This window comes from Anguilla anguilla, chromosome 1, assembly GCF_013347855.1.
Source record: "Anguilla anguilla isolate fAngAng1 chromosome 1, fAngAng1.pri, whole genome shotgun sequence".
Taxonomy (NCBI): domain Eukaryota; kingdom Metazoa; phylum Chordata; class Actinopteri; order Anguilliformes; family Anguillidae; genus Anguilla; species Anguilla anguilla.
Window position 1 is genome coordinate 60,070,833 of NC_049201.1, and position 26,943 is coordinate 60,097,775.

The 26,943-nt window shown below is 42.2% G+C and overlaps 1 protein-coding gene across 27 annotated transcripts in view; it reads left to right on the plus strand.

Annotated features, from left to right (window-relative positions):
- LOC118228163 (focal adhesion kinase 1-like) overlaps positions 1 to 26,943 on the plus strand; it is a 79,066-nt gene that overhangs the window by 41,270 nt on the left and 10,853 nt on the right. For 6 of the 27 annotated variants that reach the window (XM_035419664.1, XM_035419613.1, XM_035419648.1 and 3 more), the window contains 22 exons: positions 885 to 1,025; positions 1,928 to 2,005; positions 2,385 to 2,444; positions 2,854 to 2,961; positions 3,588 to 3,705; positions 4,820 to 4,850; positions 5,592 to 5,650; positions 6,899 to 6,916; positions 7,727 to 7,783; positions 9,636 to 9,656; positions 10,270 to 10,388; positions 10,768 to 10,852; positions 11,545 to 11,645; positions 12,193 to 12,308; positions 12,395 to 12,495; positions 13,163 to 13,252; positions 13,661 to 13,865; positions 17,415 to 17,526; positions 19,904 to 19,990; positions 21,296 to 21,436; positions 21,870 to 22,001; positions 24,453 to 24,515. In XM_035419664.1, coding sequence (XP_035275555.1) covers positions 885 to 1,025; positions 1,928 to 2,005; positions 2,385 to 2,444; positions 2,854 to 2,961; positions 3,588 to 3,705; positions 4,820 to 4,850; positions 5,592 to 5,650; positions 6,899 to 6,916; positions 7,727 to 7,783; positions 9,636 to 9,656; positions 10,270 to 10,388; positions 10,768 to 10,852; positions 11,545 to 11,645; positions 12,193 to 12,308; positions 12,395 to 12,495; positions 13,163 to 13,252; positions 13,661 to 13,865; positions 17,415 to 17,526; positions 19,904 to 19,990; positions 21,296 to 21,436; positions 21,870 to 22,001; positions 24,453 to 24,515 — 2,043 coding nt within the window. Of the gene's footprint in view, positions 1 to 884; positions 1,026 to 1,927; positions 2,006 to 2,384; positions 2,445 to 2,853; positions 2,962 to 3,587; positions 3,706 to 4,819; positions 4,851 to 5,591; positions 5,651 to 6,898; positions 6,917 to 7,726; positions 7,784 to 9,635; positions 9,657 to 10,269; positions 10,389 to 10,767; positions 10,853 to 11,544; positions 11,646 to 12,192; positions 12,309 to 12,394; positions 12,496 to 13,162; positions 13,253 to 13,660; positions 13,866 to 15,595; positions 15,778 to 17,414; positions 17,527 to 19,903; positions 19,991 to 21,295; positions 21,437 to 21,869; positions 22,002 to 24,452; positions 24,516 to 26,943 lie in introns of those variants that run through there. The other 21 variants (XM_035419517.1, XM_035419531.1, XM_035419655.1 and 18 more) reach the window with 14 other exon arrangements.

The window sequence follows — 26,943 nt, forward strand, 5'->3', positions numbered from 1 at the left end:
GTAAACAATTTTACACTGTGGTGGGACAACTGCCAGCATATTGTATGATTTAATTCACAAGCAAATGCCACTGAACCCATAAGTTGATATTTCAAGATAATGTTTGAATAACCTCTGAACTACCCTGAACACACGTTAGATATAAGCCCTAATTAGAAATGACAGATGCAATTAGGTGGCTGCTCTTCCTCTCCTTATCTGTCAGTTAATGATAAATATTGTGTGACACGAGCAAAATAAGCTTCTAGTAACTCATATTTAATCAGTGCCTTCAATTTGCGCCTCATTAATGGATGCATTGCAAATGATCCCAATTGTTTGGAGGAGAAACTGTTATGAAGGTTATCTTTTACTTTACTTCCTCACTGTCATAATAAATAAATTGAGTGGCATCCTGACGGCTTACAATATGCCATCCTTAAGGCTTTTATTTTGTTTTCTATTGTGTGGTGGTAATTCATAAATCAAACTCCTGTTATATCAGCATGCGCATTTTGAATGCATATACAAAAGGTTGGCACAATTTATTGTACATGGACTAATTAATTTGCCAAATAGTTAATATCTTGTCATGATGTTCATGCTCGCTGTGACAAGATACAAACATGCACTACATTGTGTTACACTTCATTACACAATAATTAAGTTTCAAATGTGCCATGTCCTAGAGCAAACCGTTATAACATGTTATGATGCATCAGACCCTCTATTGCACAAAACACGCATAAAATAAATGTATTAATTTGAATGAAAATGTAAAAAGGACTACATAACAGCTGATGCTTGAATTGAGGATGCTTGAATTGAAAAATTCATAATGTTGTTTTGTTATCACAATATTGTACGTGTCCAAATTGTAAGTTACTGCTTCCTGTTTTTTACAGCCTAAAACACTGCGTAAATTGATCCAGCAGACGTTCAAACAGTTTGCCAACCTTGACGACGACCAAAGCATCCTCAAATTCTTCGAAATCCTCCAACCAATCTACAGATTTGACAAGGAGTGCTTTAAGTGTGCTCTTGGGGTGGGTATATTAAAAGGTCTCCTGTTTTTCCAGCACTGGATAATTCTGTGAATTTGATCTTGAGGAAAAGGCGTTATTATATTGCACCCTTTATGATACCTGCTGGTCATAAGAATAAGGCCATCAGACTTCATAATGGGAGCCCCGACATAGTGCAGATTGTTTGGAAAGATGCATAATGAATGAAAATGTTTATTTATTTATTATTCTGCTCAGAAGCTAGGCAGTGATAGTTTTTTTTTCTTTTTGGTCTTGCCAAACTGGAAATTTAAGATCCCTATTTTTAGAGTCAATATTCAGGGCTATGCGTCTCTTGCTGCTAACTTAGTAGTGCTGAGAGATTTTGTTGCTGTGGGCTTCAGGGGTGACTTTGTTAGTAAGGTAGACGTGTTTCTGGGGTAGATTGTAGGAGGAGGGATTTGCGGTACTTATTTTGACCTTTTACATACATTGAAGATAGTAGCACAAATTGAAGATTGAAAAAGTGAATGTGTGCTCAGGAAATGGAAATCAAAGGTTGGTAATTTAATATTGATCAGAAGTCTTATTTTTACCCTTTGTTACCCTTTTTCTGTTTCTTTTCTCCCTTTTTCTTTCAGTTTCCCTTTACATTTTATGTGTTAGCATGGCAATTAAGTGTGTAATATAGACAGATAATGTGTCTAATTTTAATATTATATTCTTAGAATATGAAAATAAAGTAACATTTCAGAACTGATCTGTTTACTTTTTTATTTCAAATCAAAGATGCTTTATTTGCATAGCTAAAATGCATGTTGGTTAATCATATTTACAGAGGATGACAGGTAGCAGACCTATATGAAACATATAAACACACAATGATCTACCTCTCTATTCTCTCCCTGTTTCTCTCTCTACTCCTCTCTTTCTCTCATTCTCAGTCTAGTTGGGTAATATCCGTGGAGCTTGCCATTGGTCCGGAGGAAGGAATCAGCTACCTCACAGATAAGGGTTCTGCAGTGAGTAACCTTACGTAGATCTGAAGAAAATCCATACGAATATATTATATATTCTTCTGAATAAATGGTGTTTGAAAAACCATTCAGAAATAATACAAATTCTGTACTGTGTATACAATGGAAAAGCATGAATGTTCATATGAAGTATTCTATTAAGAGGAGGAACATAAAATAGAAAATGATGGTGGAAAAGAGAATTTATAATATTTCATACGTGTTTTGTACATGAATTTTCTGAAATCGATTATTGTTAGAATGTAGTCAGAAAACCATACTGTAAGTGTGAATTGTATTTTTATTTCCTATGGATCCCTAGCATCTAAGTATGTCTTTCTGTTTCTGCCATGGAAGGTAATGAATTTGAATTGTTCCTTTCAAGGCTTGCACAGGGGACAGGGGTGGGGGTGGGGTGACTTCAGCCTGTGTGGCACCCACCTGGGTGAGTCTCAGCAGACATTTTGTAGCTGTACACTCACCACCCATCAGCTGTGTTTGAGAGGGAGAGAAATTGGCTTAACCAATCGACCAATTAAACTGGGTAATGACTGCATGCTCGGACTGAGAGATCCAGACTTGAAAATTGCTGGCAATTTTGTTGAGCATTCAAGCAGACATTGAGCTAGAAAAGAACATTACAGGAAACACAGCTCCCCTTACTGTGATAACAGGAGACACCGAACAGCAATTATACTGCTGCTTTGGGAAGCTACCAAACTGTTCTCAGTAAGGAAATATATTAAGAGCTTTATTCGAGTGGCCACCCAACTCATATTGAACTGCCATACAGTGTTCCCCTCAAACAGCAGCAAAAAGTGAATTGGGTTTTTTTTCCTCTGTCCTGTGTCCAGCCCATACACCTGGCCACCTTCATCCAGGTGCAGAGCATCCAGTTCTCCTGCAGTGAGGACAGAGACGGGAAGGGCATGCTACAGCTGGATGTGGCTGGTGCCCCTGAGGTATGGGACAGTGCAGTCACTCGCCATAAACTGTGACCCATGCAGGATTAACTGTTAATTCCCTACTCTGGAGGATTTCATATCTTTTTCACTGTAGAGCCGGAACTGGGTTAGTTCATTAAGCTCCTTTTCCCTGTGGAGCTGGCTAGAGAAGCAGATTGACATTAAATTGTAGCCAAAGCTGGCTGGCCCGGTGCAGAAGCATTTCCCATTTCATCAACATCAATTGCGACTGTAATGCAAGAGATAATGCTGAATTGCTGTCCTCTTCACTGACTGAGAAAATTGGACATTTTCAGCAATGTAAAGCCGAGGTTCTCCCCTGAAAATATAGATCAGCTATGGCACTGTGTGCCTTTCTTTCTCTTCTGTGTTAGAGAAAATCCTTGAGTGCTTTTTCAGGCGCTCCAGAGTTCAGGCCAGTTCACGGCATGATTTGATACATGACAGGAAATGCTTGCACCCTATTGCACACCCACCTAGTGAGCATGCAAAGATTTTCAGGGCTTCATTAGGCTTAAGTGAAGGGTCATACACAGGACACTGTTACAAGACCCTGGTAAAAGACATAATTACAGCAGCCATTTTCTGATAAGGCCTATATTTGACCTCCCGTGCTCTCTCAGCCCCTCATGGTGACTACATCATCACTGAACACAGCGGAGAACATGGCCGACCTGATTGATGGCTACTGTCGGCTGGTGAACGGCGCCCCCCGATCCTTCATTGTACGGACGCAGAAAGGTGCACCGTCTTCCTTCTCTCATTTCTTTCGCTCACTTGCATTTTTGAAGATTTGGCACAGGGGTGGCTAATGTTAGGCACTACGAGCCGCAGGATACGCTAGTTTTCGTTCTTACCTTAAAACCAGGAACTTGTTTAGACCCAAGAAACCAGGTAAGATGTGTTAACTAGGCAATTAGCTAATTTAATTGTTCAGTGAAGTGCCAAGTAACAACAAAAGCCAGCATGCAATGTGGCTCTGGAGGACCAGTGTTGGACCCCTCGACAACTTCACGCGATCTCAGCCCCACGAGAACAACCCAAGGGTGCTAGTGGTAAGGGAAGCTGCAGACTCAGAACATGGCCTGGGACTCAGGGCACGCACCCCTCCGCTGGGAGAGGGAAACAAGAAACAAGAACAGGCAGTAAAGGAAGAGCTATGGGTAGCAGACAGGGACATGGAGTGGAGATTTAGGAACACATGACCCTGCCAGGCGTTTCCTGTTGCAGCATGACTACCAGGACAGAGACAGAGTATCTGCACAAGCATGCGAAAGGCAATAAACCTGCTCACCCTTAAAGATCATGCTCACAAAAAATGAGGCCACAGCTGTTGAGAGGTGACAGTACAGAGTTTGTCGCTCCACAATGCACTAGGGCTGCGTGTTTGTCCTGCGCTGGCTATAGCTGATCACAGGCTTAAGTGTAAAGGTTCATTTGTCATTTAGACTTTAATATTGAGACTGTATCCAATTTCCTTCCATGTTGTGGAAGGGTATTCTATAATAGAGGAGCTCTATAAGAAAAGGCTGTACCACCCATTAGGATCTTTAAAATTCTTGTAGGTAGCTTGCGTTGTGAGAAAAACGTGTTTGTATGTTTGTAAAGTAGAAGCATTTCTGCCGCATACAGAGAGCTCCATATTTTTTGGGACAAAGCCGTAAAATATATATATATTTTTTTGTACAATGTAATTTTCAGTACACTGTAATTCCATAATTTTTGATTATTTTAATGTGTCTTCAGTTTATATTACATTTCTTTGAAGGGCTTCCTCTGCATGCCTTGTTTTTGTGATTTGCAATGCATGCTGTGTCCCTGAACTATCACTCAAATACTTTCTTTCTTCCAACAGAGGGAGAGAGAGCTCTGCCATCCATTCCGAAGTAAGTATGATTCATCTTCTTTAAATAGGAAGTAGAATTTGTCTGATTTAATCAGAGTTCAGTACATCCTAACCTAGCCTGAAATTATTGAAGCTCAATGTCACTGAAGAACAGAAGCACAATTCAGACTTATGTCGAAGAAACACCCAATGTGCTGCCATTGGAATGAGAGAAATCTGGTATTTATTAATTGCCTAGCTGATGGGTTGAAGTTTATAATTAAATGTCTGCCCCTTTAACCCATTAATGCCCAGATTTCCCCCAGAGATTTATTTTTAAAGCATTAAGTCATCCAAGAAATATTCACAGATGTAAAAAGAGTGGTAGCGACTTCACCAACTTTAGTTGCCCTCGGGCTTAAATGGGTTAAGCTCGGGTTTGGGCTGTATATTTATGGAAGATATTTGTTTTTATCAGATTACTCTTAATGTTGCTACGTCTTTGCTGTATTTGTTCCCTTAATCGAGTACCATCATTTGAGTTCTGCCCTCCCCAGTTCTCGGAAATCAGATCTATTCATTCAGCGTCGAATAATTATTATTTTTTCAACCTACAAGTCTTGCTCAGATATCATATTTCACATTCTTTAACAAATGGAATCAATTAGACTTCTCAGCTCTGTTGACTGAGTCATGATTTTTCCTGTGTGTTGCAGTGTGAGCGTGATCTGATTTTTAATCATGTTCTGTGAGAAATTCCCAGCTCTCTGTAGAATTCTCTGTGTCAACCACTGTTTCATAGGGTTGGAAACCATGAGAAGCGGTCGGAAGGGCTAAGGACACGTGTGTTTTCAGTCACAGGTAAAACCCTTTTGTCATGCCTCTCATCTGAGATAACACTTATGTCTAAGTTGAAAGATGACAGTGTTTTGTCCCTCCCCTCCTTCTGAACCTTTTCAGTATGTATTCATGCTACCAGGTTAAGAGTTAAGAGAGGTTATTGCTGGCCCGTCCATGGAGGATAACACAGCTTAATCAGTCCATGCTTAAGTGTGTATTTGTGCATGTTTATATTATTCTGTGCGATGCTTACACTATGTCTGCATGTGGTCTATCAGTGGTATTTCTCAAGAGCAGCTGTATGCTGTTTGACCCATAAGGAACGCCAAAAAAAACCATCACCAAACATTATTGTTTCTCTGTTGTTCTTTTTAATTAAATTTTCAGCATTGCACAATCTCTTTCTTCTCCAATCCTGTCACAGTGCTGCACCAACCAGTGTATGCCAATCACCCGTTGATATTTTCAGCAGTATTTTGTCATTTGTAGTGACATTTAATTTTCTAAAACATTTTTTCTCGGCTTATCTTGAGCCTTTCTCTATACCCTGCGTCATTCTCACCAAACGATTTCTCTTTTTTTTTACGCTCGCCCACTCTTTCTCTCATTTTCTTTCACTAATTCTCTCTCTTCCTCTCTTCCGGTCTCTTGTTCTCTCTCTCTCTTTGTCTGGCCTACATCTTGTTTTTTGTTTTTAATAATCAGAATCAGATTTCTGCACTATACTGTCTTTGTATTCTTTTCAGTTTAATCGTTAATAGTAACACAGGGGTGGTAGACTGGAGAAGAAACACACACATGGGTGATTAGCTCTATGTGGAGAACATGCCTGTAATAGACTGGGAATATTTAAGTAAACCATTTGAGTGTTTAAAAGGTTTTGTCCTGATGCAGTGCGAAGTTTCTCTGATACGTAGTCCCTGACACATCTGCTTCTGTCAATCAAATGTAATCCCGCCCCGGACTCACATCTACAGAACGGATTACATTAAGCTGCCTACCCTCTGGGAAAATGCTGACAGTAATGCTCCACTTGTCTCCTCTCTCCATTTAAGAAGTCGGTTCTTGGTTTAACCCTTCTGATGAAAGAGTGATTACTGCTACCTGTAAAATGTAAATAATGTAAACAAGAACGTAGTTATGGAGAAAATTATCATCTGTAAAGTGTTCAGACAGTGGTTTACTGGTGATTGGAGAAACTATTAACTTTTCCATTTCTTCTCTTTTCTCTCTTGCCCTCTTTGCTTTGCACACTGTGTGGATCTGCAGATGAAATTAGTGGGGACGGTAAAGTTTGGCTTTTAAGAATACTATTTTCCATTGTTCTCCAGGGACCAGCATGGAAAATACTGCCTTTACCTTCAGTGCAGTTGTCTGAGAAAACTCATAGTAGATTTAATGTAGCTCAGATGTTTTCTTGGTTAGATCAGTAAGTTTTTATTGTCCATTGTGCTTTCCTGTGTGTGTTTGTGCATGGGTGTTATATTGTTTATGCATTTTTATTTGTGGTCAGATCATATTAGACAGATTTCAGTTATTGGCTGAAATAAACTTGATCTTGAAGATGTGCATACAAGATGACGAGAAATGGGAGGATATCTTTGGACATGTTTGTGAAATATAAAACTTGTTGTAGTGAGAGCAGTGGCGTACCCCAGCATTTGGGGCAGAATTACCACTGTCAACTTTCTCCCTCGAAACAGCCAATACGGTATGGGCACAGTGATTCTGGAGTTAGTGATGACCTCATCTGTTTTTGCTAAAGATGTTTCTATGGAAAAAAGAGAGGGAGAAAAAAATGTTACATCCTTCGCTCCCATCTCCCGCCTCCTACGTGAGCTCAAATTCCACAGCTGTGTTGATATTTCCTTTGGACGGTCCTATCTTATTGGATCGTTGTATCGACAGAATGCTCAGGCAGTGCACAGTATCTACGTAGGAGTGGGGAAGGGGATAACTGTATCTCCGTTTTTTTCAGGGTCTGAGGTTGGATTCTTAGCTGTCTATCTAGGGAAAGGCTGAGAGTGTTAGATTGAAAGTTGTCATTTTAGATATCCTGCCTGCTGACGGAGCCGTTATTGTCTTTTTTTTTTGCAGAAACAGACGACTATGCAGAAATCATAGACGAGGAGGATACGTATACAATGCCTTCCAGTAAGTATAGTAACAGACGGCAGGAGCTGCTGGGAGCCGAACAGTTTGGGCCAAAGTGGGGGGTGGAAGAGTGTCGCGGGGGGTATTTTGGGAAGGAAGGGGTAGCTGAGTTCAGGGGTATGTGTGTTGCTGCTGTAGCTTGCAGACCAGACTTCCCTGGGACAGTCCACGTTTTCTCTATCCAAGCTCCATTTCGCTTGGCTATTTCTTAGTCATCTGTGTGTTACTGTTTTTTTTGCAGCTGTTGGTGTAGGAAAAGCATTTTAAAAAATGTCTTCTCTTACTTTAAATTTATGAGGTTGTTTTGCTCCAGTTTTGCTTACTGTAGCAGCCTCGTGTTGGGACGGTAATGTGTAGCAGGGTGATCAGTCCTCTGTGAGATGGCCTGTGGTTTCTTTCTCATTTTCACTTTGTTCTCTGCAGCTTGTTTACCACTCAGTCGTGGAAATTATTTTTTTTTTTTAATGTTTGTGCTTTAATTCTCAGAAAGCAATATTGCAGCTTAAGATTGTCTGTACAGTTTCACATCGTCAGAGTGTTGTGTAGACCATTAAAGACACTAATGTGGAGCAGTAATTGTGACTACACAACTGCTAGCTTAAAGCTAAATAATCACACGATATATAGTAAGTGAGTATAATTTAAGAATATGGTTTTCGAGCGTAGTAAGGGTGCAGGGGTTCCGGCCAGTTTTGCCTCCCCCCACCACCCATCTGTTAATAATTTTGTCAAAAATATTTATACCTTTTTATCGCTCTAACTATTTATACATTTGAATAATGACTATCCATGTGCCATGAAAAACAGTTTCATGACCCTTTACCTTCTGATCATTACAAATAACTAAGAGCTAACATTAGCTACAGGATAGGCATTGTGTCCACCTGGCTTTCCACCCAGTGCACCAGGGCTGCAGCCACATTATCTGAAAACTATTTGAAAGTGCTTTTTTCATATTATTACAATGTGCAAAATGTACATTTTGTTTGTATTTTGCATCACCATGTCTATTGCTGTGTGTATACCTGTATAACAGTCGCTACCGAATGAATGAATGAATGACTGCATGCATGTGTTGTGCAAACCTTACCAATGAAGCACCATCTGAAAAATAACACTGCGAACGAGGGTCGCACATAACTTTCTGACTGTGTAGAGAATGATGAGTGAGATGTGACCATGCTGGTCCATGGTGCTGGAACTGTCATGGAAATCCTTATGCTTGACCAGCAAACCCTGCTTGTGTCTTTGAATGTCAGTCTCAGCCACTGGCAGAAAGAGCTATTTCATGCACATGACTGGAGATGGGACTAGAGGAGGGACACACTTACTTTTAAACCGCAGATTCTCCTGCGCCTGTGTTTAGATTATTTTGCGAGGTTAACTAGTGTGGCAAATTGACTATGGCTGGACCATCAGCAAGGAACTCCCTTTTCGCTTGCAGTGACTGTGACTCTGTTAAAAGGTATATTAGTCGCACCAGTTTTACAGCTTTACAAATGAGCAGTAGTTGCAGTTCTGTTTCTAAAACATATAGTTGTGGCTTACAGAATCGGTTGAAATGGTTGACTCAAAAAAGGCACACAGCTGGTCCAGGAGGTGCACAGTTGATCTACGGTTTATTTATCTGGGCTTAATTAATTTTTCTGCTAATCTAGAAGTCAATATTCCTGTATGTTATTAATCTTACTTACAGTCACACCTTCCTCATTTAACCAACCGTAGCTCATAGTTCACTCAATCAAAAGTTCACTCAGAACTTCTAATCCTTCACCACATCTCTGTTTTGTTCTGGGTGTTTCTCCTCTGATTGGTCCTAAAATATCTTTCTTTCCATTTAACTGCTCTGCAGAAAGCTATGGATTTGACCAAGGTAATGGTGTGTCTTTCTCTCTGTTCAGTTGGTATTGTGCGTCTGTGTAATGGTTCACCATTTGTGTCTTATTTTTGTTTTCATTTGTCATAATCTGTGTATTATTGACAACATTTATGTATTCATTGGTATTCTTTGGAGAAACCACAGATTCTTGAGAGAAACACGAAGAACATAAATGATTTCAAAAAAGATTTGAAGGCTGTGAAAATTTTTGTAAATATTTCAATGTTTGAGTCCAGGTTAAACTTTTGTGTTATAAAATAAAAGTTTTTTTTCTTTGTCTATATTGCCCTACACCAACAGTAAACAAATCCAAATGGGATGTTTGGCTTGTGCCTAGTGGTAGTTGTGCATGTACATGGAATAGCAGTGCATGATTGTATTGAACGGTCCAGAATTTTTTTTTTTTGTACGTGGCTAGTCCTGACTAAAATGGTTTATTGGCCTAATGATCGAAAATGCCATTGCATCAAATTGTTCGCGATTACTGGAGCTGCCAGTTGCTTGTTCCGCCACTCATCAAACTGCATGGCCCAGCACAGTATTTAAACGCTAAACCTTAGGCCCGTGTGTACCTTCTGCTGAAAAGGTTTCCCTGGAAACGGGGCAGTGATGTTCTTTCTGTCTGCAGCACGAGACTATGAGATCCAGAGGGAGAGGATTGAGTTGGGCCGCTGTATTGGAGAGGGGCAGTTTGGAGATGTCCACCAGGGGATGTACTTAATTCCGGTATGCACCACTAAGGGGCCAACATCCTGAGCCTTAGTCTGTTATTCCTCTTCCAGGCTGGGATGCCTCAGATAATGTGGATTCAGTTACTATTCAGTTGATAACAACTTTACAATAACTGAATTTTCGTAATGAATACAGTACATGCTCATAACGTTTATGCAAAAATACTGTAACTGCTACATGTTTCCTCAGATGTCCTTGCATTCATCTCAGATCATGCTGTAATTACAGTTATGTAAACTGTAATTATATTTTTATGCAGTGCACAATGAGCACTCTGCTTAAATATGTGCTATAATTATCTTCTCCATAGTTTGCAAGGTTCCCTTCTGAAACCAAACAATTATTCTTTGTGTTTAATTTCTGTCTTTTGCAGGAAAGTCCACCTCTGGCTGTGGCTGTGAAAACCTGTAAAAACTGTACCTCTGACAGCGTCAGAGAAAAGTTCCTGCAGGAAGCTTGTGAGTACTATCCCTTACTGCCCCAGTTTTCCCATTTTTAAACACTCACTGCTGGCTTTAGAGGGAAGACTGCATCAATGCCTTGTTTACTGTGCCATCCTCTGCATCATTCTCCTTTTTTGCTTTGGTCAGACAGTGCAGTGTGCTTGTCAGTGGTCCTAGAACATGGTGAACAGCCCTCAAAATGTACTTGACAGAATGCAGTTGCTTCAGGAATTGCTGAAGAAAGAACTGTTTCAGAAGCTTTGATATTAAAGTGAATAATTCACAGTGAAATTCCTTCCCCTCCAACATCCATCACTGCAGTGATATCCGTGCATGTTCTGTAAATAGATTCAGGTGCAACAAGCATGTCATCTTTAACCTTACTGATATTACTGTTCTCTATTGCTTGGTTTTTACCTCAGTGCTAGAAGTTCATTCTGTTTACTCCTGTTGTGAGAAGGGTTGTGAATGCCATTTATTGTTGTTTTGTCTCTGCAATGTTCTGTTTCTCTTGTGGCCCCTGGTGCTATATTTTTTGTTATGTCTGATCAGAGACCGTGGATAGAACCTGACCTTTTCACATGCCTGCTGAATAATGACTACATTTCAGATAACGGCAACCGCATGCATGTTCTATGCCACAATGACCATGGCTGCATTAAACCGGTATGTACACATGTAACCAGCATGTATGTTCTGTCCGGTAGTGACAATGCGGCAGTTTGACCATCCTCACATAGTGAAGCTGATCGGTGTGATCACAGAAAACCCGGTTTGGATCATTATGGAGCTCTGCACGCTAGGAGAGGTGAGACCTGTTCATGCACACTAGCACATCCCATCTTTGTCCTGTTTCCATTTAATTGCTTGACATTGCATTGTCTGTTGGCTGCGTAAACACTCTTATCTAAGGTGACTAAAATAATATGCACATTTTTATATATTAATCTGTCCAGGTTAATATTTCTTGAAACGATTAGAGTTAATTATGTTGATTAAGAGTACCAAAGGGCCAACATGACTTTAAGCCTTCAATCTTCTGGTTAAACACAACATTTCTAAACCCTCACAAATATTTGGATTATCACGATATTTAGTGTTCATATTCTTCATGTGAAATTCATCCATCAATTATGCAGGGCTGTGACAGTTTTAAAATGTGTATAAAGCTTGTGTTTCCGTACCACTGCAAGTGCCAAAATATGTAATGTCAAGCTTGAAACTGTTGGGTTTTTGAGTAGCCTAAAGCCTAGAAGCAACCATTTTTTACAGTTAAATCTGTTTTTACAGTTTTACCTGTTTTTGTGATGCTACATTTTAAATAACTGTATTTTTTAACCATTGTATTCTTACAGCTGCGGTCTTTCTTGCAATTGAGGAAATACAACCTAGACTTGGCATCATTAATTCTCTTCGCCTTCCAGCTGAGCACAGCACTGGCCTATTTAGAGAGCAAGCGCTTTGTACACAGGTACAGTTAATCTAATTTATTCAGTTGCTTGCAGAAACTGAACTGAGTTTCCCCCTGCCTTGTTCTGAACCTCTGTGTTCTCTTAGGGACATCGCTGCCAGGAATGTTCTGGTGTCTTCCACAGACAGCGTGAAGCTGGGAGACTTTGGCCTGTCTCGGTACATGGAGGACAGTTCCTACTACAAAGGTGCTTTATAAAACATTTTAAAACTGTTTTACAATAAAACCTAGGCTTAGCCAGTATTGGCTGTGGCCAGTAGCCCTACAAGGTGGCCCATAATTGGCTGTGGAGTTGCCCAGGGTGACAGGGTTTTAGTTGATGCCTGATGACAGTCCAGTGGCCTCTGGTCAATCAGGGGCCTGCTTTCTGCCTGCACTACTGCTCAGAAAGTGCAGGCCTCCAGTGCACTGCCTGGGGCATAGTCAGTTGGGCTGAATACAGTAAGAATCCGTGACTGATAGACCACTGACTGTGGAGGAGAGCGTGTGCTTACTTGAACTCTCTCAAAGTGATGGCAGCTGCAGCAATGTGTTGGGCCTACAAATACAGGTGACTATTGGCTCTTGAGTAGTGTTTCAGTACATTTCAACTGTATCAGTCACATGAAATTTTGCTCTTTATTTAAAATTCACTCCTCAGACACAGAGCAGTGGATGACACCTCAGGTAGTGGTTGGCGACATCTGCTGGCTGATTTAGTTCCAGCAGGCTGTAATTTTCACTCACCCATAGCTTAGTTGTCATTAATTAAATGACTCATGGTTTAAGATGAGGCTTTGTGGTTTGAGAAGATTTATATGGCTCCTGTATGTACATCCAAAGGTTCACATTACTTTTATGTGGTTTTTCTTCAGCCTCTAAAGGGAAATTACCCATTAAATGGATGGCGCCAGAATCCATTAATTTCAGACGCTTTACCTCAGCTAGTGACGTGTGGATGTTTGGTGAGTAGAAGTATCTGAATGCCATACCTAGAGCATTTCCTCCACCCAGGTCAGATGCTTTTAATGTCTAGCATGTGTTTAGCTAGTTAGTTAACTGATTGCACTGACATGCAGATAAATTGTTTCAGAATGTTTCTGTCACACTGTTAGTGTGCTTCCCAGAGTGTGCTTCCCTCTGCCAGGCCTGTCCCCTTTTCTGGTTTGCCTCTCTCTCTCTCTCTCTCTCTCTCTCTCTCTCACTATTCCCCCTCACTCCCTCTCACACACTCCCTCACTAATACCCCCCTCCTGCTCACTCTCTCTCTCTCTCTCTCAGTCTCTCTCACTAATACCCTTCTCTCTCTCTCTCTCTTTCAATACCCACCTCAGTAACTCACTCCTTACCTCCTTTCCCTACCCATGTTTCAGGTGTCTGCATGTGGGAGATCCTGATGTACGGGGTCAAGCCCTTCCAGGGCGTGAAGAACAACGACGTCATTGGGCGGATCGAGAACGGGGAACGGCTGCCCATGCCCCACAACTGCCCTCCCACCCTCTACAGCCTGATGACCAAGTGCTGGGCCTACGACCCCAGCAGGAGGCCCCGCTTCACCGAGCTCAAGGCCCAGCTGAGGTCAGTGTGGAGAGTCGTACAGCTGCATCATCCGTCCACACACAGGTGGCCTTCTGGAGAATACAACCTCCCGTGTGTAACTGCCATTCTAGTGGCAGGTGGTTCACTTACAGATTGAGAAGGCCATGTTCAGGGAAACTTTAGCTGAAGTTACATGCGATTAAATGCAGTGTAGTTCATCTTTCTGTTCAGAGTCCTCAGGAGTGGCACTTTCTGCCAGTTTCCACTTTCTCCAGTGGTGACTCATGCCATGCCATCTGGATATGACCTCATTCATGGCAGGGTTACAGGGGACAGCCTACTTCTTAATACTTGTGCTGTGATGTGTAATTCAGTGACTGGTGATGGCTTTTTGAGCACGTTTTTCTTCACCTACCTTACTATAGTTGTCGGGAGTGCAGAAAAACAAACATGGCATTTTGTTGGCTAGCATTGGTCAGTCATACAATGTGTTTGCAATGTCCCTGGAAGGGACAACAATGTTCTGATTTACACTGATTTACAACCTGGGACAAACACTAACTTCGCTTATATGTTTGTATACGTTAATAAAAAAGTATTGATTTTTGTTTGCACTCTTTACAACAAAATAGTTATGGGCTGCTTTACAGTGCATTCTTTCAAGATGAAGTAAAATGTATAATTACTTAAAACTGAGCCATGAAAACTGGAAATGTGTGCTCTTTTTGTCACTTTCATAAAGGCAATCAGGAAATATGTGTGAAATCACAGTGGCTATCATGCGTGGGATCCTGGCTGGTGGTGTGTGTGAGTCACACCTCTGCTTTGTATTGTACAGTTTGCTCTGCCATGTTCTGCAGTGCGCTGAGTGGCTGTTACCGGGTGCTCTTGGAAACCGTGTAAATATTTAGACTGATTTAGGCTGCTAATACTATTTATATGAAATCCAGCCCGTAAAAGGCAATGGCCGTGCAGATCCTGGGCTGAGGCTCGCATATAATGACATCAATTAGATATTACAGCACCCAAGCCTAAAAATACTGCAAATAATGTGTGTGTGTGTGTGTGTGTGTGTGTGTGTGTGTGAGAGAGAGAGAGAGAGAGAGAGAGAGTTATGTGAGGTGGGCTGTGTGAATAAGTAAGAGTACATGCGAAAATGAAGAGACGGATGTTGTACTGAAGATCACTACTAGAAATTGGTAACATTCCTGGAGGGCCACAGAGTCTGCAGATGTTTCGATACACCCATGTAGGGCACTGTCCAAAGGGTAATGAGCAAAGTACTTGGCCTCAATTGCTCCAGCAAATTTCTATTTAATAAAGCTCCCCTGCATAGTGGTGCCTGCTTAGGAAACACACACACACAAATAAAACATGTATAAATGGAAACTGGGGGACAGTGGCATAGGAGGGCTGGTTTAAAAGCGACCTGCTCTGGGAGTGTAACTCCAGCTGGGCACGGAAGGCTCAGACCCTGACGTGTGTGACATGTAAAGCTTGGCCATGTGACTGTGGGGAATGCTCAGTATCCACGCCATGCACGCAGCTCTGTCACTCACGCTTGTTTTCCCCCCGCGGGTCCCAAACGGGAAGAGGGACAGTGTTGAGTCTCTCTAAAAAAAGAAAAAGAACAGGACAGACCTCGCCAAAGTGATTCCATGCTTCTGTCTTTACCGAAGCTCACCCCCCCCCCCCCCCCCAAAACAATGCTGCTCGCGTCTCTCCAGTTAGGAGGAGGAGCCGATCTGAAAGCAGTCTGTGCAGCTCAGCCCACAGCATGTGTCACTAGCTGGCCGACCCTGCGAGCACTGCCTGCCTTGGGTTTTTATAGCGTGGATAGCTGCCAAGCGTAACAGTCTGCTAACAGTGCGGGGAGGAAAGCAGCGTCTTTGGTGCTTGCTCTCTTCTCCTCTCCTCTTCTTTTTGGTAAAGGCTTGGATCTTGCGCTCAAGTAAGTTACAGGCTGCTGTAATTGGTTCTTGCTGAGGGTCTGATTGTCTGTCTGGCTGGGTCACTGATTATATACCTCCTCTGCTTTGTGTGTGTGTGTGTGTGTGTGTTGGGGGGGTAATATTTGTGTAACACCCCCCCCCCCCCCCCCACACACACTACTAAAAGTATAACAAGGTCCTAATTGCTGTTTGGAAACTGAGGTTTTCCTTTCTAGGGTTGGTGATGTTGTTGGTTGTTGGTTTAGTTGAGTGCTGTTTGATTTAAAGGACTGAGGGTTGTTTCATTGTTTGATTGTGCATTGTTATTTAAGAAAGTATTTGACTCATTTTGTACGGGACCTACCCTTGAAGTAAAAAAAAAAACAAAAAACTTTTCTCAAAGTTATGAAGTCAGTGAAACAACAGTAAGGCAAGAATGGAACTATTACCTGACAAGAATAATTCATTAATGCTGAAATGACCCACTCTGACAGTGAATGGCTGCGTACTGTAGGACACTGCCTCTTTTGGAAGGTGGCTTGTTAATGGGAACGTCAGGCTTGTCTGTGCTGGAGAATGAGAGGGACAGCTGGTCCTTCTCCTTGCATCTCTCACTGGTGTGCTGCTCAGGCTCTTCCATGCTCCTGCCGTGTCAGGAGTAATGCTGTTTCCTGAAATAGCTCCCTCTCCCTCTCCCTCTCACTCTCTCTCCCTCCCGCTTAGGGAACTATACATGCCGCAGGGTTGAGTGGTGGTTGGGGGGCGGGGGGGATTCACATGTTTTCTCCGTTAAGACTCCCCATGTCTTCCTTGCGTCCTGAGATTTCGCAGTTCCATTCTACGTGACATGTGCCGTGATGTCAGAAAACATGTACTCCTTGATCAGCCGACGGTTTGGGCCTTGTGCGCGGCGTTAGAGCTGCGTGTGGAGCAGAGCAGGAGAGGGAAGCGCACGTAGGGCTGAATTTCAGATGACATTGCGTGCTATGCTAGGTGAAGTATTCGCAGAAATGCAGGTCGCCCCTCCTGGCATTGTGAGCTTCTATAAATGGACTGTTCTTTTGATGGCTGCAGCAGGCTTTGCAGTCGGGGAAATAGCTTCATGCGCTCAGACTGCTTTATAACTTGTGGAGTGTGTAAGTGGATATTCACATATATACCAGAGGCAGAAAATCACAGTAACAGATCCTGTTTACCATGACACTTTTTCTACCTTTTAAACATCTTCAAGGTCCAGGATGTAAAGCCCAGTAGCATGGCGTTGCCGATAAGAGTCAGTTATTTTAGGACCCTGCCTGTTTGTCTGAAATCAATCCCGTCCTCTCTTTACTGTGTTCTGGCATTTAGTGTTTGGCACCGCTTGAAAGCAGGCAAATGCTTTCCTTCAGGGATTTTACTCATTAAATGCTTTCATTTCTAGAATTTTTACCATTTTTGTAAATGATTGGTGGATTGCCCAGTGAGTCATCCCGATCCTGATTTTGCCTTTAACATTTGATGCCCCGCTCACAGCTTGGACTGTTTATCCAAAGCTCCGCTTGAAAAATATTTCTATCGTGGAAACATTCTGCTAGTTTCAGGCTCTGAATATGGTTCTGGGCATTGTGAAAGCGAATTTATTAGGACCTCAGTGGCTTCATCCCAATGTCTCTCACAGCACCATTCTCGAGGAGGAGAGAGTCCAGAGGGAGGAGCGGGCCCGAACAGAAATGAGACGACAGGTCACCGTGTCCTGGGACGCCAGGGGAACTGACGAAGCCCCCCCAAAAGTAAGCAGACTCACATCTTGCCATCTTGCCATTGGAGGTCCCTGTGTGGCGGTGTGGTATTCTGGTTAGGCGCAAAGCTTTGCTTCTGTAAATGGACCCACATGTATAATATTTTAAAAGTAAGCTAAGTACCCTGGCCTCTGGGTATCTGCTCGGCTTATAAGCCTTTCAGTGTAATGCTCAGCTTGGTGTTACTGTTGCACGTTTCTTTGGTCAATCTGTACAGTTACTGGGAAAAGCATGCTGTTCTTGATTCATGGGGCTAAAGCTTTTTCATGACATAAAATCCTGAATCCTAAGAGTGAATTCTTAACAATTGCTTTGGGGAACAGGGAAAAGTGAATTTCAAACAGGGAATAAATGCCATAACATAAGCCTGTTTATGAGATGGTCATTAGGCTGTATGTTTGAAGTTCAGTGTTCTCCATTTCCCAAAGTAATGTAGGTGCAAGCTTTCCTGTGTTTTTCCAATGTGGTGTATAAACATTGCCAGCTTCCTGCTATTCTCCTTACCTTCATTAACGGGAGTCTCGTATCTGTCACTCATTGCACAAAACACCCCACCGTTACCAAAGGCATCAGGCACACCCCTGCAGTGATAGTGTTTGTGTAAAGATCCTAAAGGGGTTTGTCCCTCTGTTTCTGGAATGCTGTTCTCAGGACTGGGTACTGTATTCGTTTTTTTAAGCTTGTTTGAACTAAGGAAGTCTGAGAGAACTCTATCACCCTACATACTCCCAGTGACCCCTCTGACCCGCCTAACTGTACTTCTGTCTTGTGTCACACTGAGTGCTCCACCATGCTGAGTTTCCTATAGTGCTCAGTATCCTGCCCCATACAGTATTCCACACTGTTGCGTTTTACTGATTTCTATTATAGTGAGCGTTCCTATCGTTGTGTGTGTGTCCCAATGTGCTGCTGCTGCTGCTGGGATCCTCTTAGTTTCCTGTTTCATCGCTATGTGTGCTTGGCTGAGTCATGCCTGTGCCTGTCTGTCCTTCTGTCTGTTTGTCGGTCTGGCTACGTCTGTATATCTGTGTTCTTTTCTCTCTGGTTTTTTGGTTGTTTATTCACCTGTTTGTGTCATTGTGCAAGCATATTGAATGTTTTTTAACTGTAGGCCACACACCTGTCTGTCCCTGCATGAACTATGTCTGGCTGTCTGTGTTGTCTTGCTCTGACTGTCAGAGGTCTGTCTGTGTGAAAGAGCCACCTATGCTCTTGGTGTGCTGATGATAGTAGCAGCAGTGCACCTCACAACCCTCTCGATGGGAGATCAGCCAGGGCGGGGGCAGGACGGGTCAGTGGTCCCACAGAAGTGAGACTTTCTCTGCTTTCTGTGGCTTGGGTCTAACATGCTCAAATTGGAGGATTTTATTGGCTGTTCATTTCTTTGTGCACTGAGCACTGATCAGCAGTATCTACTGAATCAGAGATGCACTCATCTTCTGTGACCACTAGATGGTGATCACATGCTATATGGTGGTCAGAGTGGACAAGATCTGGCCGTGAACAAGTATGACAGCTGCTGTTATGACCGCATTAATTATACCATTGCTGCTTTTGGCAGACTGCATTGTTCTCAGTATTTATGTTGGTGCTTATTCGGTATTCTGTTTGTGAATTTCTTTGAATGTTAAAACCAGCATGGTTGCCGTTTACAGATGTTCATACAGGGCTGTACATTGCACTGTACATTGCATATTGTTGTGCAGATGTATTGGAGTCATGCAATGTCTGGTTTTGGTTTTCACTTTTAGGTGGCACATCGCTTAGTACTGACTCCTGTGGGTAATCACTCGCGTGAAATATGCTGGCACCAGCTGCATCAGGGCGCACGCTGCTCTGCAGAATTAGCTGTGGCAGCGTAGCTAGCTGACTGCAGAGAATGAGGGAGGAGGAGCAGTCGGCTGACTTTGCACATTATGGAAGACACATGTATTAGTGCCTTCAAGCAGGTTGCAGTAATGGGATGAGGAGTTGTGTTTGGAAATTCCAAATGGAGAAAACAGGCAAAAGTCATGAATTAAGCCTGCAATTGTAAAAGATCATTGTCTACTGTGTGCTTTGGGCTTTGTCCTTTCTGTCTGTCAGTAAGAGTCATCTTTTCAGATCCGTCTTTCTTCGACCTCCATAAGACCAGCAAATGTGTGCAGAATGGATAGACTAACCCGCTGTTCCTTATTTAATAGCTCCTATTAATCTCCTTTCTGTCTCAGCTTCCAAGTGTTCTAAGAACTCTCTTGCAAAAGTTAATTGCTTTTTTGAGTGTGTGCATGTGGGCTTTAAAATCCTAACTACGTCTCTGAAGTCAGTGAGAACAGCAGAAAGAGAACTGTGTGTCTAACCTGGTGATTCCATCGCTGCCTGTGCACAGCCCAGCAGACCTGGCTACCCCAGCCCCCGTTCCAGTGAAGGATTCTACCCCAGCCCACAGCACTTGGGCCCGCACAATCACTACCAGGTACAGCCCTCAGTCTTTCTCTCTCATTGCGTATCATAGCAAGAGATATTCACTGCATTCACTGCACCCTTTCGCAGGAAAGACTTTGTGTCGATTGTGTTTGCAGTGCAATGATTAGATAAACCGAATAACAATGAGTAGACGTGTCGTCATGTGGAAGGGTGTGAAATGCTTTGTTCCTCACGTTGTGGTGTGTGCTTAGTGTGACCTGTCTGTTTCTTATGATAAACCAAACTGCCAAGACAATGAGTCCGAAATGGCTTTTTAATAAAACGTCAGCCTCTCATAAAATCTACCAAAAGCAAGCATTTCCTGTTGCCTTTTTAGAGGTATTGGCATAGTTAACGTGAAATTCCATCCGCTGGAAAAGCTAACGTTGCATAACACTAGCATGTTAAATTCACCTCAGCAATTTACCCCTTCAGGTAAACTCTTTTTCTTTGTCATTAAAAAAAGGATTTTATCTGAAAGTTTGAAGGCTTCAATTATCTTTTACTGACATGTATACTGAACAGCACAACCAGACAGTGTTCCCCACCCCTTTGGTTTGTAAAAAGTACAATTGTTTATAAAACTCCACGATAATCTTTTCAGACATACGAGTGCATATATAACCTTTGAGTTGTAAATACACTCAGTTCTTTCATAAACGGTGTGATTTGAGTGTTTATAAGCGTGCATTGATACTTGCACTTGCATTGAGATTTGCATACAGAAAAGTATTAACCCTGTACGGATGTGAGTGAATATTAATCTTTGCATAGTCCGTCCAGAGATTTGAGGTGATGTAAATATATCTAAATCGTCTATATCGTGTAGAGCTAAGCCTCACATAGAGTTAAGTATATATAATCCCTGAGCATAATTGTGAATAAAGCCAGGGCATTCGGTCTAGGAGCCCGGTATTCACTCTGTATTAAGCTAAAAACATGATGTGCCCACTGTCCCACATTCCCATTGGCCTTTGCCAGATTAGATTTTTTAAAAATGATTTTGCTTGAGTTGATATTGATTGAGTAGTTCTGCTTTATGTAAAATGTTTTGCATCGGCCCAGTAGTGAAGTTTGAAAACCTAGTGAGCGGATCACCCCAAAGTATTCTGTCATCAGTTGTCATCGTTAGATGCTGGGTGAGGAAGAGTGTGTCCAACAGGGAAGATTTAAAATGAGTAGATGAATGAGTCCTGTGGATATTTGAGTAATTTGTTTATGTGTAAACTTCAGGAAAATATGCAGTTGAAACTGAATGGTTATTCACTGGAAAACACAAAGACTGAACAATATGTGAACCTCTGTTTGGACTCAGGCGGCAGGTTACCCCAGCCCCCATGGCGTATCCCCAGCGCCCAGCGGAGCGTACCCTCCCCAGGCCTCTCTCCTGGACCCCCACGATGCCTGGACCCACCACCGGCCGCAGGAGGCCCCCGCATGGGCCCATGGTGCAGAGGTGAGCTGCACTGGTGTGGGGTTGTGGGCTTTGTCTAATGAACATCCTGTTACACATGGTGCTCAGGCCTCTCAGTTGCCAGCTTATCGGTAGCATAAAAAAAATGAAGGTAGTAAATAAGTAAATAAAAATAATAAATTGATAAATAGTCACAGTAATTACTAGTGGCAGTACAGCCACAACAGACAGACATAATCTCAAGATGTCATTGTAAACCACAGTGCTAGTAAACACAGCATGAGGTCACAAGAGATGACAAGTATTTCCTGATATGACTGCAGTTATCTGTGTTGAGTGGCAGGAATGTGGCTATATGATTGGCTGTGGACAGAGGATGAGATGAGAGATATGTTTCTGGATGATTGGGGTACTGACTGACCACCTGAGTTGCTGATTGGCTTGATTGACTGGCCACGTGCACCACGTGTGACAGGAGGCGGGTCCGTTGGAGCTGCGGGGGATGGGCCAGGCGCTGCCCTCCCACCTGATGGAGGAGCGCCTGTTGCAGCAGCAGCTGCAGATGGAGGAAGATCAGCGCTGGCTGGAGCAGGAGGAGCGTTTCCTGGTACTGTCCCCTCACCCTGCCAATAATGACTGCAGAAACCTGCCGCTTATTATTCTTATTGTCCTCCGAAATACCAAATGCTCCTTTCATCTCTGTCTCTCGGGTGATTGTTCAGCCAAGGAATCTGCTCTGATACCGGCCTTATTCCGTTAAGCTGCAATTCTATCCCTATGATCTAAACCTGTTGATTGTGATCATTTGAAAACCTCTTTCCCTTCTTCTGCTATCCAACCTTAATCAGGAACGTATTTTCGTGAGAAAGAATGATGAAGGAATAATGTCGCTGTGACCCGTTTTCAAAACAAACCTGTAAATCACGCCGTGTGGGAACAGCATGTCTACCGAAACCTCTTCAACTCTGTAAAACTCTGAGTCTGAAAGCCAGACACTGTGAATGATGTTCTTTTTCTCACTGATCCTTCTCAGAAACACAGAATGTCCCTCCTTGGTAATTTTGGTTTCATACTTCCTCTTTGAAAGGCAGTTGTGAACTGAAACCACAGAAGCAAACCATTACAACTCTCCACAACCTAAGAGATACTCAGAATCGAGTTAGCATTACGAGGAAATTTTACAGAAAACAAGGAATATGAAGAAGTTGTGCAATCCCCAGAATAATTACCTTTAATGAATAGTTTTTATTTTAGCTTTAAATATTTTGACGTACTGTGCCCTGATGTATCTGTGGTCATGTTGAATTAATAGTTTCCTGTGAAAAGACCAAAAGCATTTAGTGTGGATGGGTAGATTAATGACAGTGTTTCTTCCATAAAAGAGGTGGGGTTTCATTGACTTGAAAAGTAGGCATGTTTATGACCCGATCCACTAAAATCCACAATTGCAGTGAAACATTTCAAGTTACATTGTTTATGTCTGCTGTTTTATGTGGCTTTTATGTTTTATGTGCAACTTCCAGTGTTCAGTTAAAGGCAATGAGTAAGATGGCTTCAGTTTTCAAAAAATCTGAAAATTAAATTGAGCAGCTGAATACATATTATTTGTACATTATGTTTATAATTTCGATTATGAAGCTTGCTAAAGTGAATTTTTAAAGGAGTCTCCCATGTCATAGTGTAGCCCACTACAAGAGAGCATGCCGTTCAAGTTCTTTATCATTAATGATTCCCACTGCCGCTCAACAAGGAGTGAAGTGCCCTAAAATAAAACGCTTGGGATGGTAATTGTGTGCAGATGTTGCACCCAGAGTGTGTCAGCTTAAATGGCTGTCAGTTATTTCTGTTTCACTGTCATTATGTGAGAGATGGCTGCCTGGTAGGCCTTTCTGTATTTCCTCTGTCCTGACCTCACTACTATCCAGAACACCAAAAACATTTGGGGTTCATTTTTTAGTCATGGAGAGGGGGAAACCGCAGTGGTCATGCTCATATTTTACAGTATATGTTTTTATTTTAGTATAAAATGGCTGTGTTGTTGTGTTTTTTAAACGTTTTGTTTTGTAAGAAGTTAAACATTAAGTTCAGCATTAGTCAGCTTTGGTGATTTATCTGACCCCTGGCAATGAGACAAGGAAAAGAGCCTGAGATACTTACAAAATTAATGTGAAGTCTACGAAAGCCTAATAATCTAGTAAATGTGAAAGAAATGGATAAACCATGCATGGCCGCCTCATGCGCATACACGGTATGTGCATACACAAGAGAAAATGTAAGAGGGAGGAAGGGAACGAAGGGGGCGGGATAAAGAAAGAAAGAGGGAGGGAGAGGGGCAGAGTTAACATGGCTGGGTGTTCTCCCCCTGCAAGTCCTCTAAGAATATATAAGCCTTCCGCTAGCAGGAAGCGGCACTCGGTGTGCCGGCCATAGCATCCTGTTGATGGAATTTCCCCTCCGCTCCCTCCGCGCTCTGAGGCACTCAAGTACCCGCTGGAGACCCGCTCGGAGGATGCAGGTTTTCAGCTCCTGCTTCGCAAAACTGGTACAGACAACAGAGGGGAGGGGCTTTCCAAACAGACAGACAGGGAGAGAGAGAGAGAGGGAGAGAGGGAGAGAAAGAGCGAGGGAGAGAATGTATGTGCGCACAGGGCTGTACTGTGCAGAGGACCCTGGGTCTTCCCATCACCAGTGCAATTCTGTAACGAGTAAGTGAGGATGAGCAAGGTGCACGAGACTTCTCCGACTAAATATTATTCGCTTTCACGTAACTTATTTACTAGTTAACTGAGGGTAGGCAATCCCCTTTGTGTTTTGAGTGTAGTAGTAGTAGTAGTAAGTAGTAGCAGTATTTTGCCTTTTCACACTGTTTTTTCCCACTCAGGTTTTTCGAAGAAAATGTTGTGGTGAATCGCAGTATGGGAATAGGTTTTGTAACCTCAGTGGATAGTAAAGGCAGTCCTCTCGCTTGTGTGTGTGTGTGTGTGTGTAAAACTGAGTATGTTTGCAGTTAACATGTCGGAGAGATGTGTGTCATCTCGGTCTGCTATCTCTTATACAGAAGCCGGAGTCTAGGAGTTCCAGGGGCAGCAGTGACCGGGATGATGGTGTGCTCCAGGGGCCGGTGAGTTTGTTTTTCCAGATGGAATTATTCAGTTCCTATTCCCCCCCCCCCCCCCATTCCCCCTTTCCCCCACTCTTCACTCTCTCTCTCTCCCCCTCCCTCCCTCCCTCGCACACATGTGCCCTGGCACACACACACTGTCTTCCTCACACACCACTAAATATCTTCGGATGATATTTACCACCTGTGAGGCAACAGAAATTTAAATGAGAGAACACGGCAGCTGTAACAGATTATATGTCCCAACTGTGCACCATTTGCAATGTGTAAACAACAACCAAAGGGTACTGTGTATACCTCTGCTTGTGTTTTTATTCTGTCAATGAGAAAAATATCAGAAAGTGAGGCATACATGACTTCTGCTGTGGGATTAAAGTTCTAATTGTAGTTGTGTTTAGTGACTGTTTAGTGTTTTTGTTTATTTGTCAGCAACACTGGCGCTGAGGAAGGTGTACACACACACACACACACACACACACACACACACGCACGCATACACACACAGAGGCTGGGTTTTGAAACCTAACAGAAAAATTCTAAATATATATATATATGATATTATTTTGAATCAGGATTTCCTGTAATATATTTACCTCAATTTCTAACAGTTGATTGGTTAATTTGATGATATAACTGTATATGTGTGATCTCTCAGATGCTTGTAAAGTAATCTTTAAAGATCAGTGCACAGCAAAGACAAATGATAACATGATTTAGTTTATCTAATTAGCAGTCAGTTCAGTGTCAGTTTTTGTTGACGAAAAATTGTGTGTACATTTTTGTGAATATACACTTTGACCCCATTGAGGAAGATGGCTGTTGTTTATTTAATGCATACGCAGATTAAGTCTGATGCTGATGAGCAGGAATCAAACGAAAAATCTTTAAACGGTTTGAATAAAATGTGTTTTAATAAGAGTCTGGGAGTTCTGTATGGCTGCTTTTAATTAGGACTAACTGTTCTTGCTGTCAGTGCAGTGCTTTCACTTGGCTCAGACAGCACAAATTGTGGCCAGGACAGATAGAGATGATCTAGATGATAAATGCATATTGAATTGGGAATGGATTTCTTTTCTTACTTTTTTATTTATTTATTTATTTTTTTAGCATAGCCAGAGATGGTTGTTGTGTGTGGATATTGAGACAGATTCCATTTTAGTGCTTTTACAGCTGTATAAATTAATAAAACTTGCATGTTTGCCTTAATTTAATGTGGATACAGTGAACCCAGTGCTCATTTTCTAATGTGGTTCAGTTTCAGTTATTTGTATATTATGAGGATTGCCTGGTCTACTAAATAGGATGAGCCATCCATGTTGCGTGATAACGGAATTTACACTGCATAACAACCATCCAAAAAATATGAAAAACTAGCCCAAAGGCTGACTTTGGATGTGATCCTGTCTGCTAAACAAATTACTTCTAATTCATATGCTCTGATCTGGCTGGTGTGGTTTTAAAGTATCTAACTGGTCTTATTATTTAAAAAAGCTGGCTCTCTGACAGCACTTGGCATTGGAGCCATGATGTCTACATTGAATTTTATGTTTCTAGAGCAAGGTGTTTATACCATCTTGAATGTTGGTTCCCAAAGAAACAAAGAATCTTTCCGGGCACAGGTTATGTCTTGCTGTTTGTAAAGACTGCTCTGCTCAGACTGCTGTGTCTTTAGCATTAAAATGCTTTTAATTCACCATTTATGGGATTAGAACTCAGCCAAGCCATCACCCGGCGATTTACACTGGCCACAAGTTAACAGTTTGTCTAGCCTTCGGATCTCATTTAACGGGCAATTTGCTCGACCATTAGTGGTCAGCTGCAGAGGAGTGTCAGCCTCGTTCTCTGTGTCTCTGAACATAATTACAGAAGTACAGATCCCACTGCTCTAAGTGGAGATATGGGGAAAGAGATGGCTGAGAAAAGAGTCAAATACTACTCACTGACTCCAGAGAAAATTAAAAAACAATGGAAATAATCATCTCTCATCCTATTGCTTTCACTTATCACTGTTCTAAAATAAATCTGGAATGATTTAAAACTGCTTTTGCATGTTGCAAACTGTCAAAAAATAGTGTTAATCAAAGATGAATGTATCATTTTAATATACTTACTGTTTATCCAAAAATAAAATAAAACACAACATGAGTCGCTCTCGATGTTGGCACTTTCAGGCTGTGTGCTGGTCTCTCACTGCTTCAGCCATATTTTCACTCACTTTTGTGTTCCGTTAAAACCCTATGATTTGTCAGTCTTTTCTGCCGCGGTCCCATATGCAATTTAAGCTGTTTAAACAGTCAAATAAAAAAGACGTAAGGGGTGTAGCATGTAGCCAGCTAATTCTGGATTCCCACAAGCTAGCTTGCTCTGTGTGTTGTTAGGAATCCTCCGTCTGAGTGTCCATCTTCCAGTACACCATCGTTTCAGACCC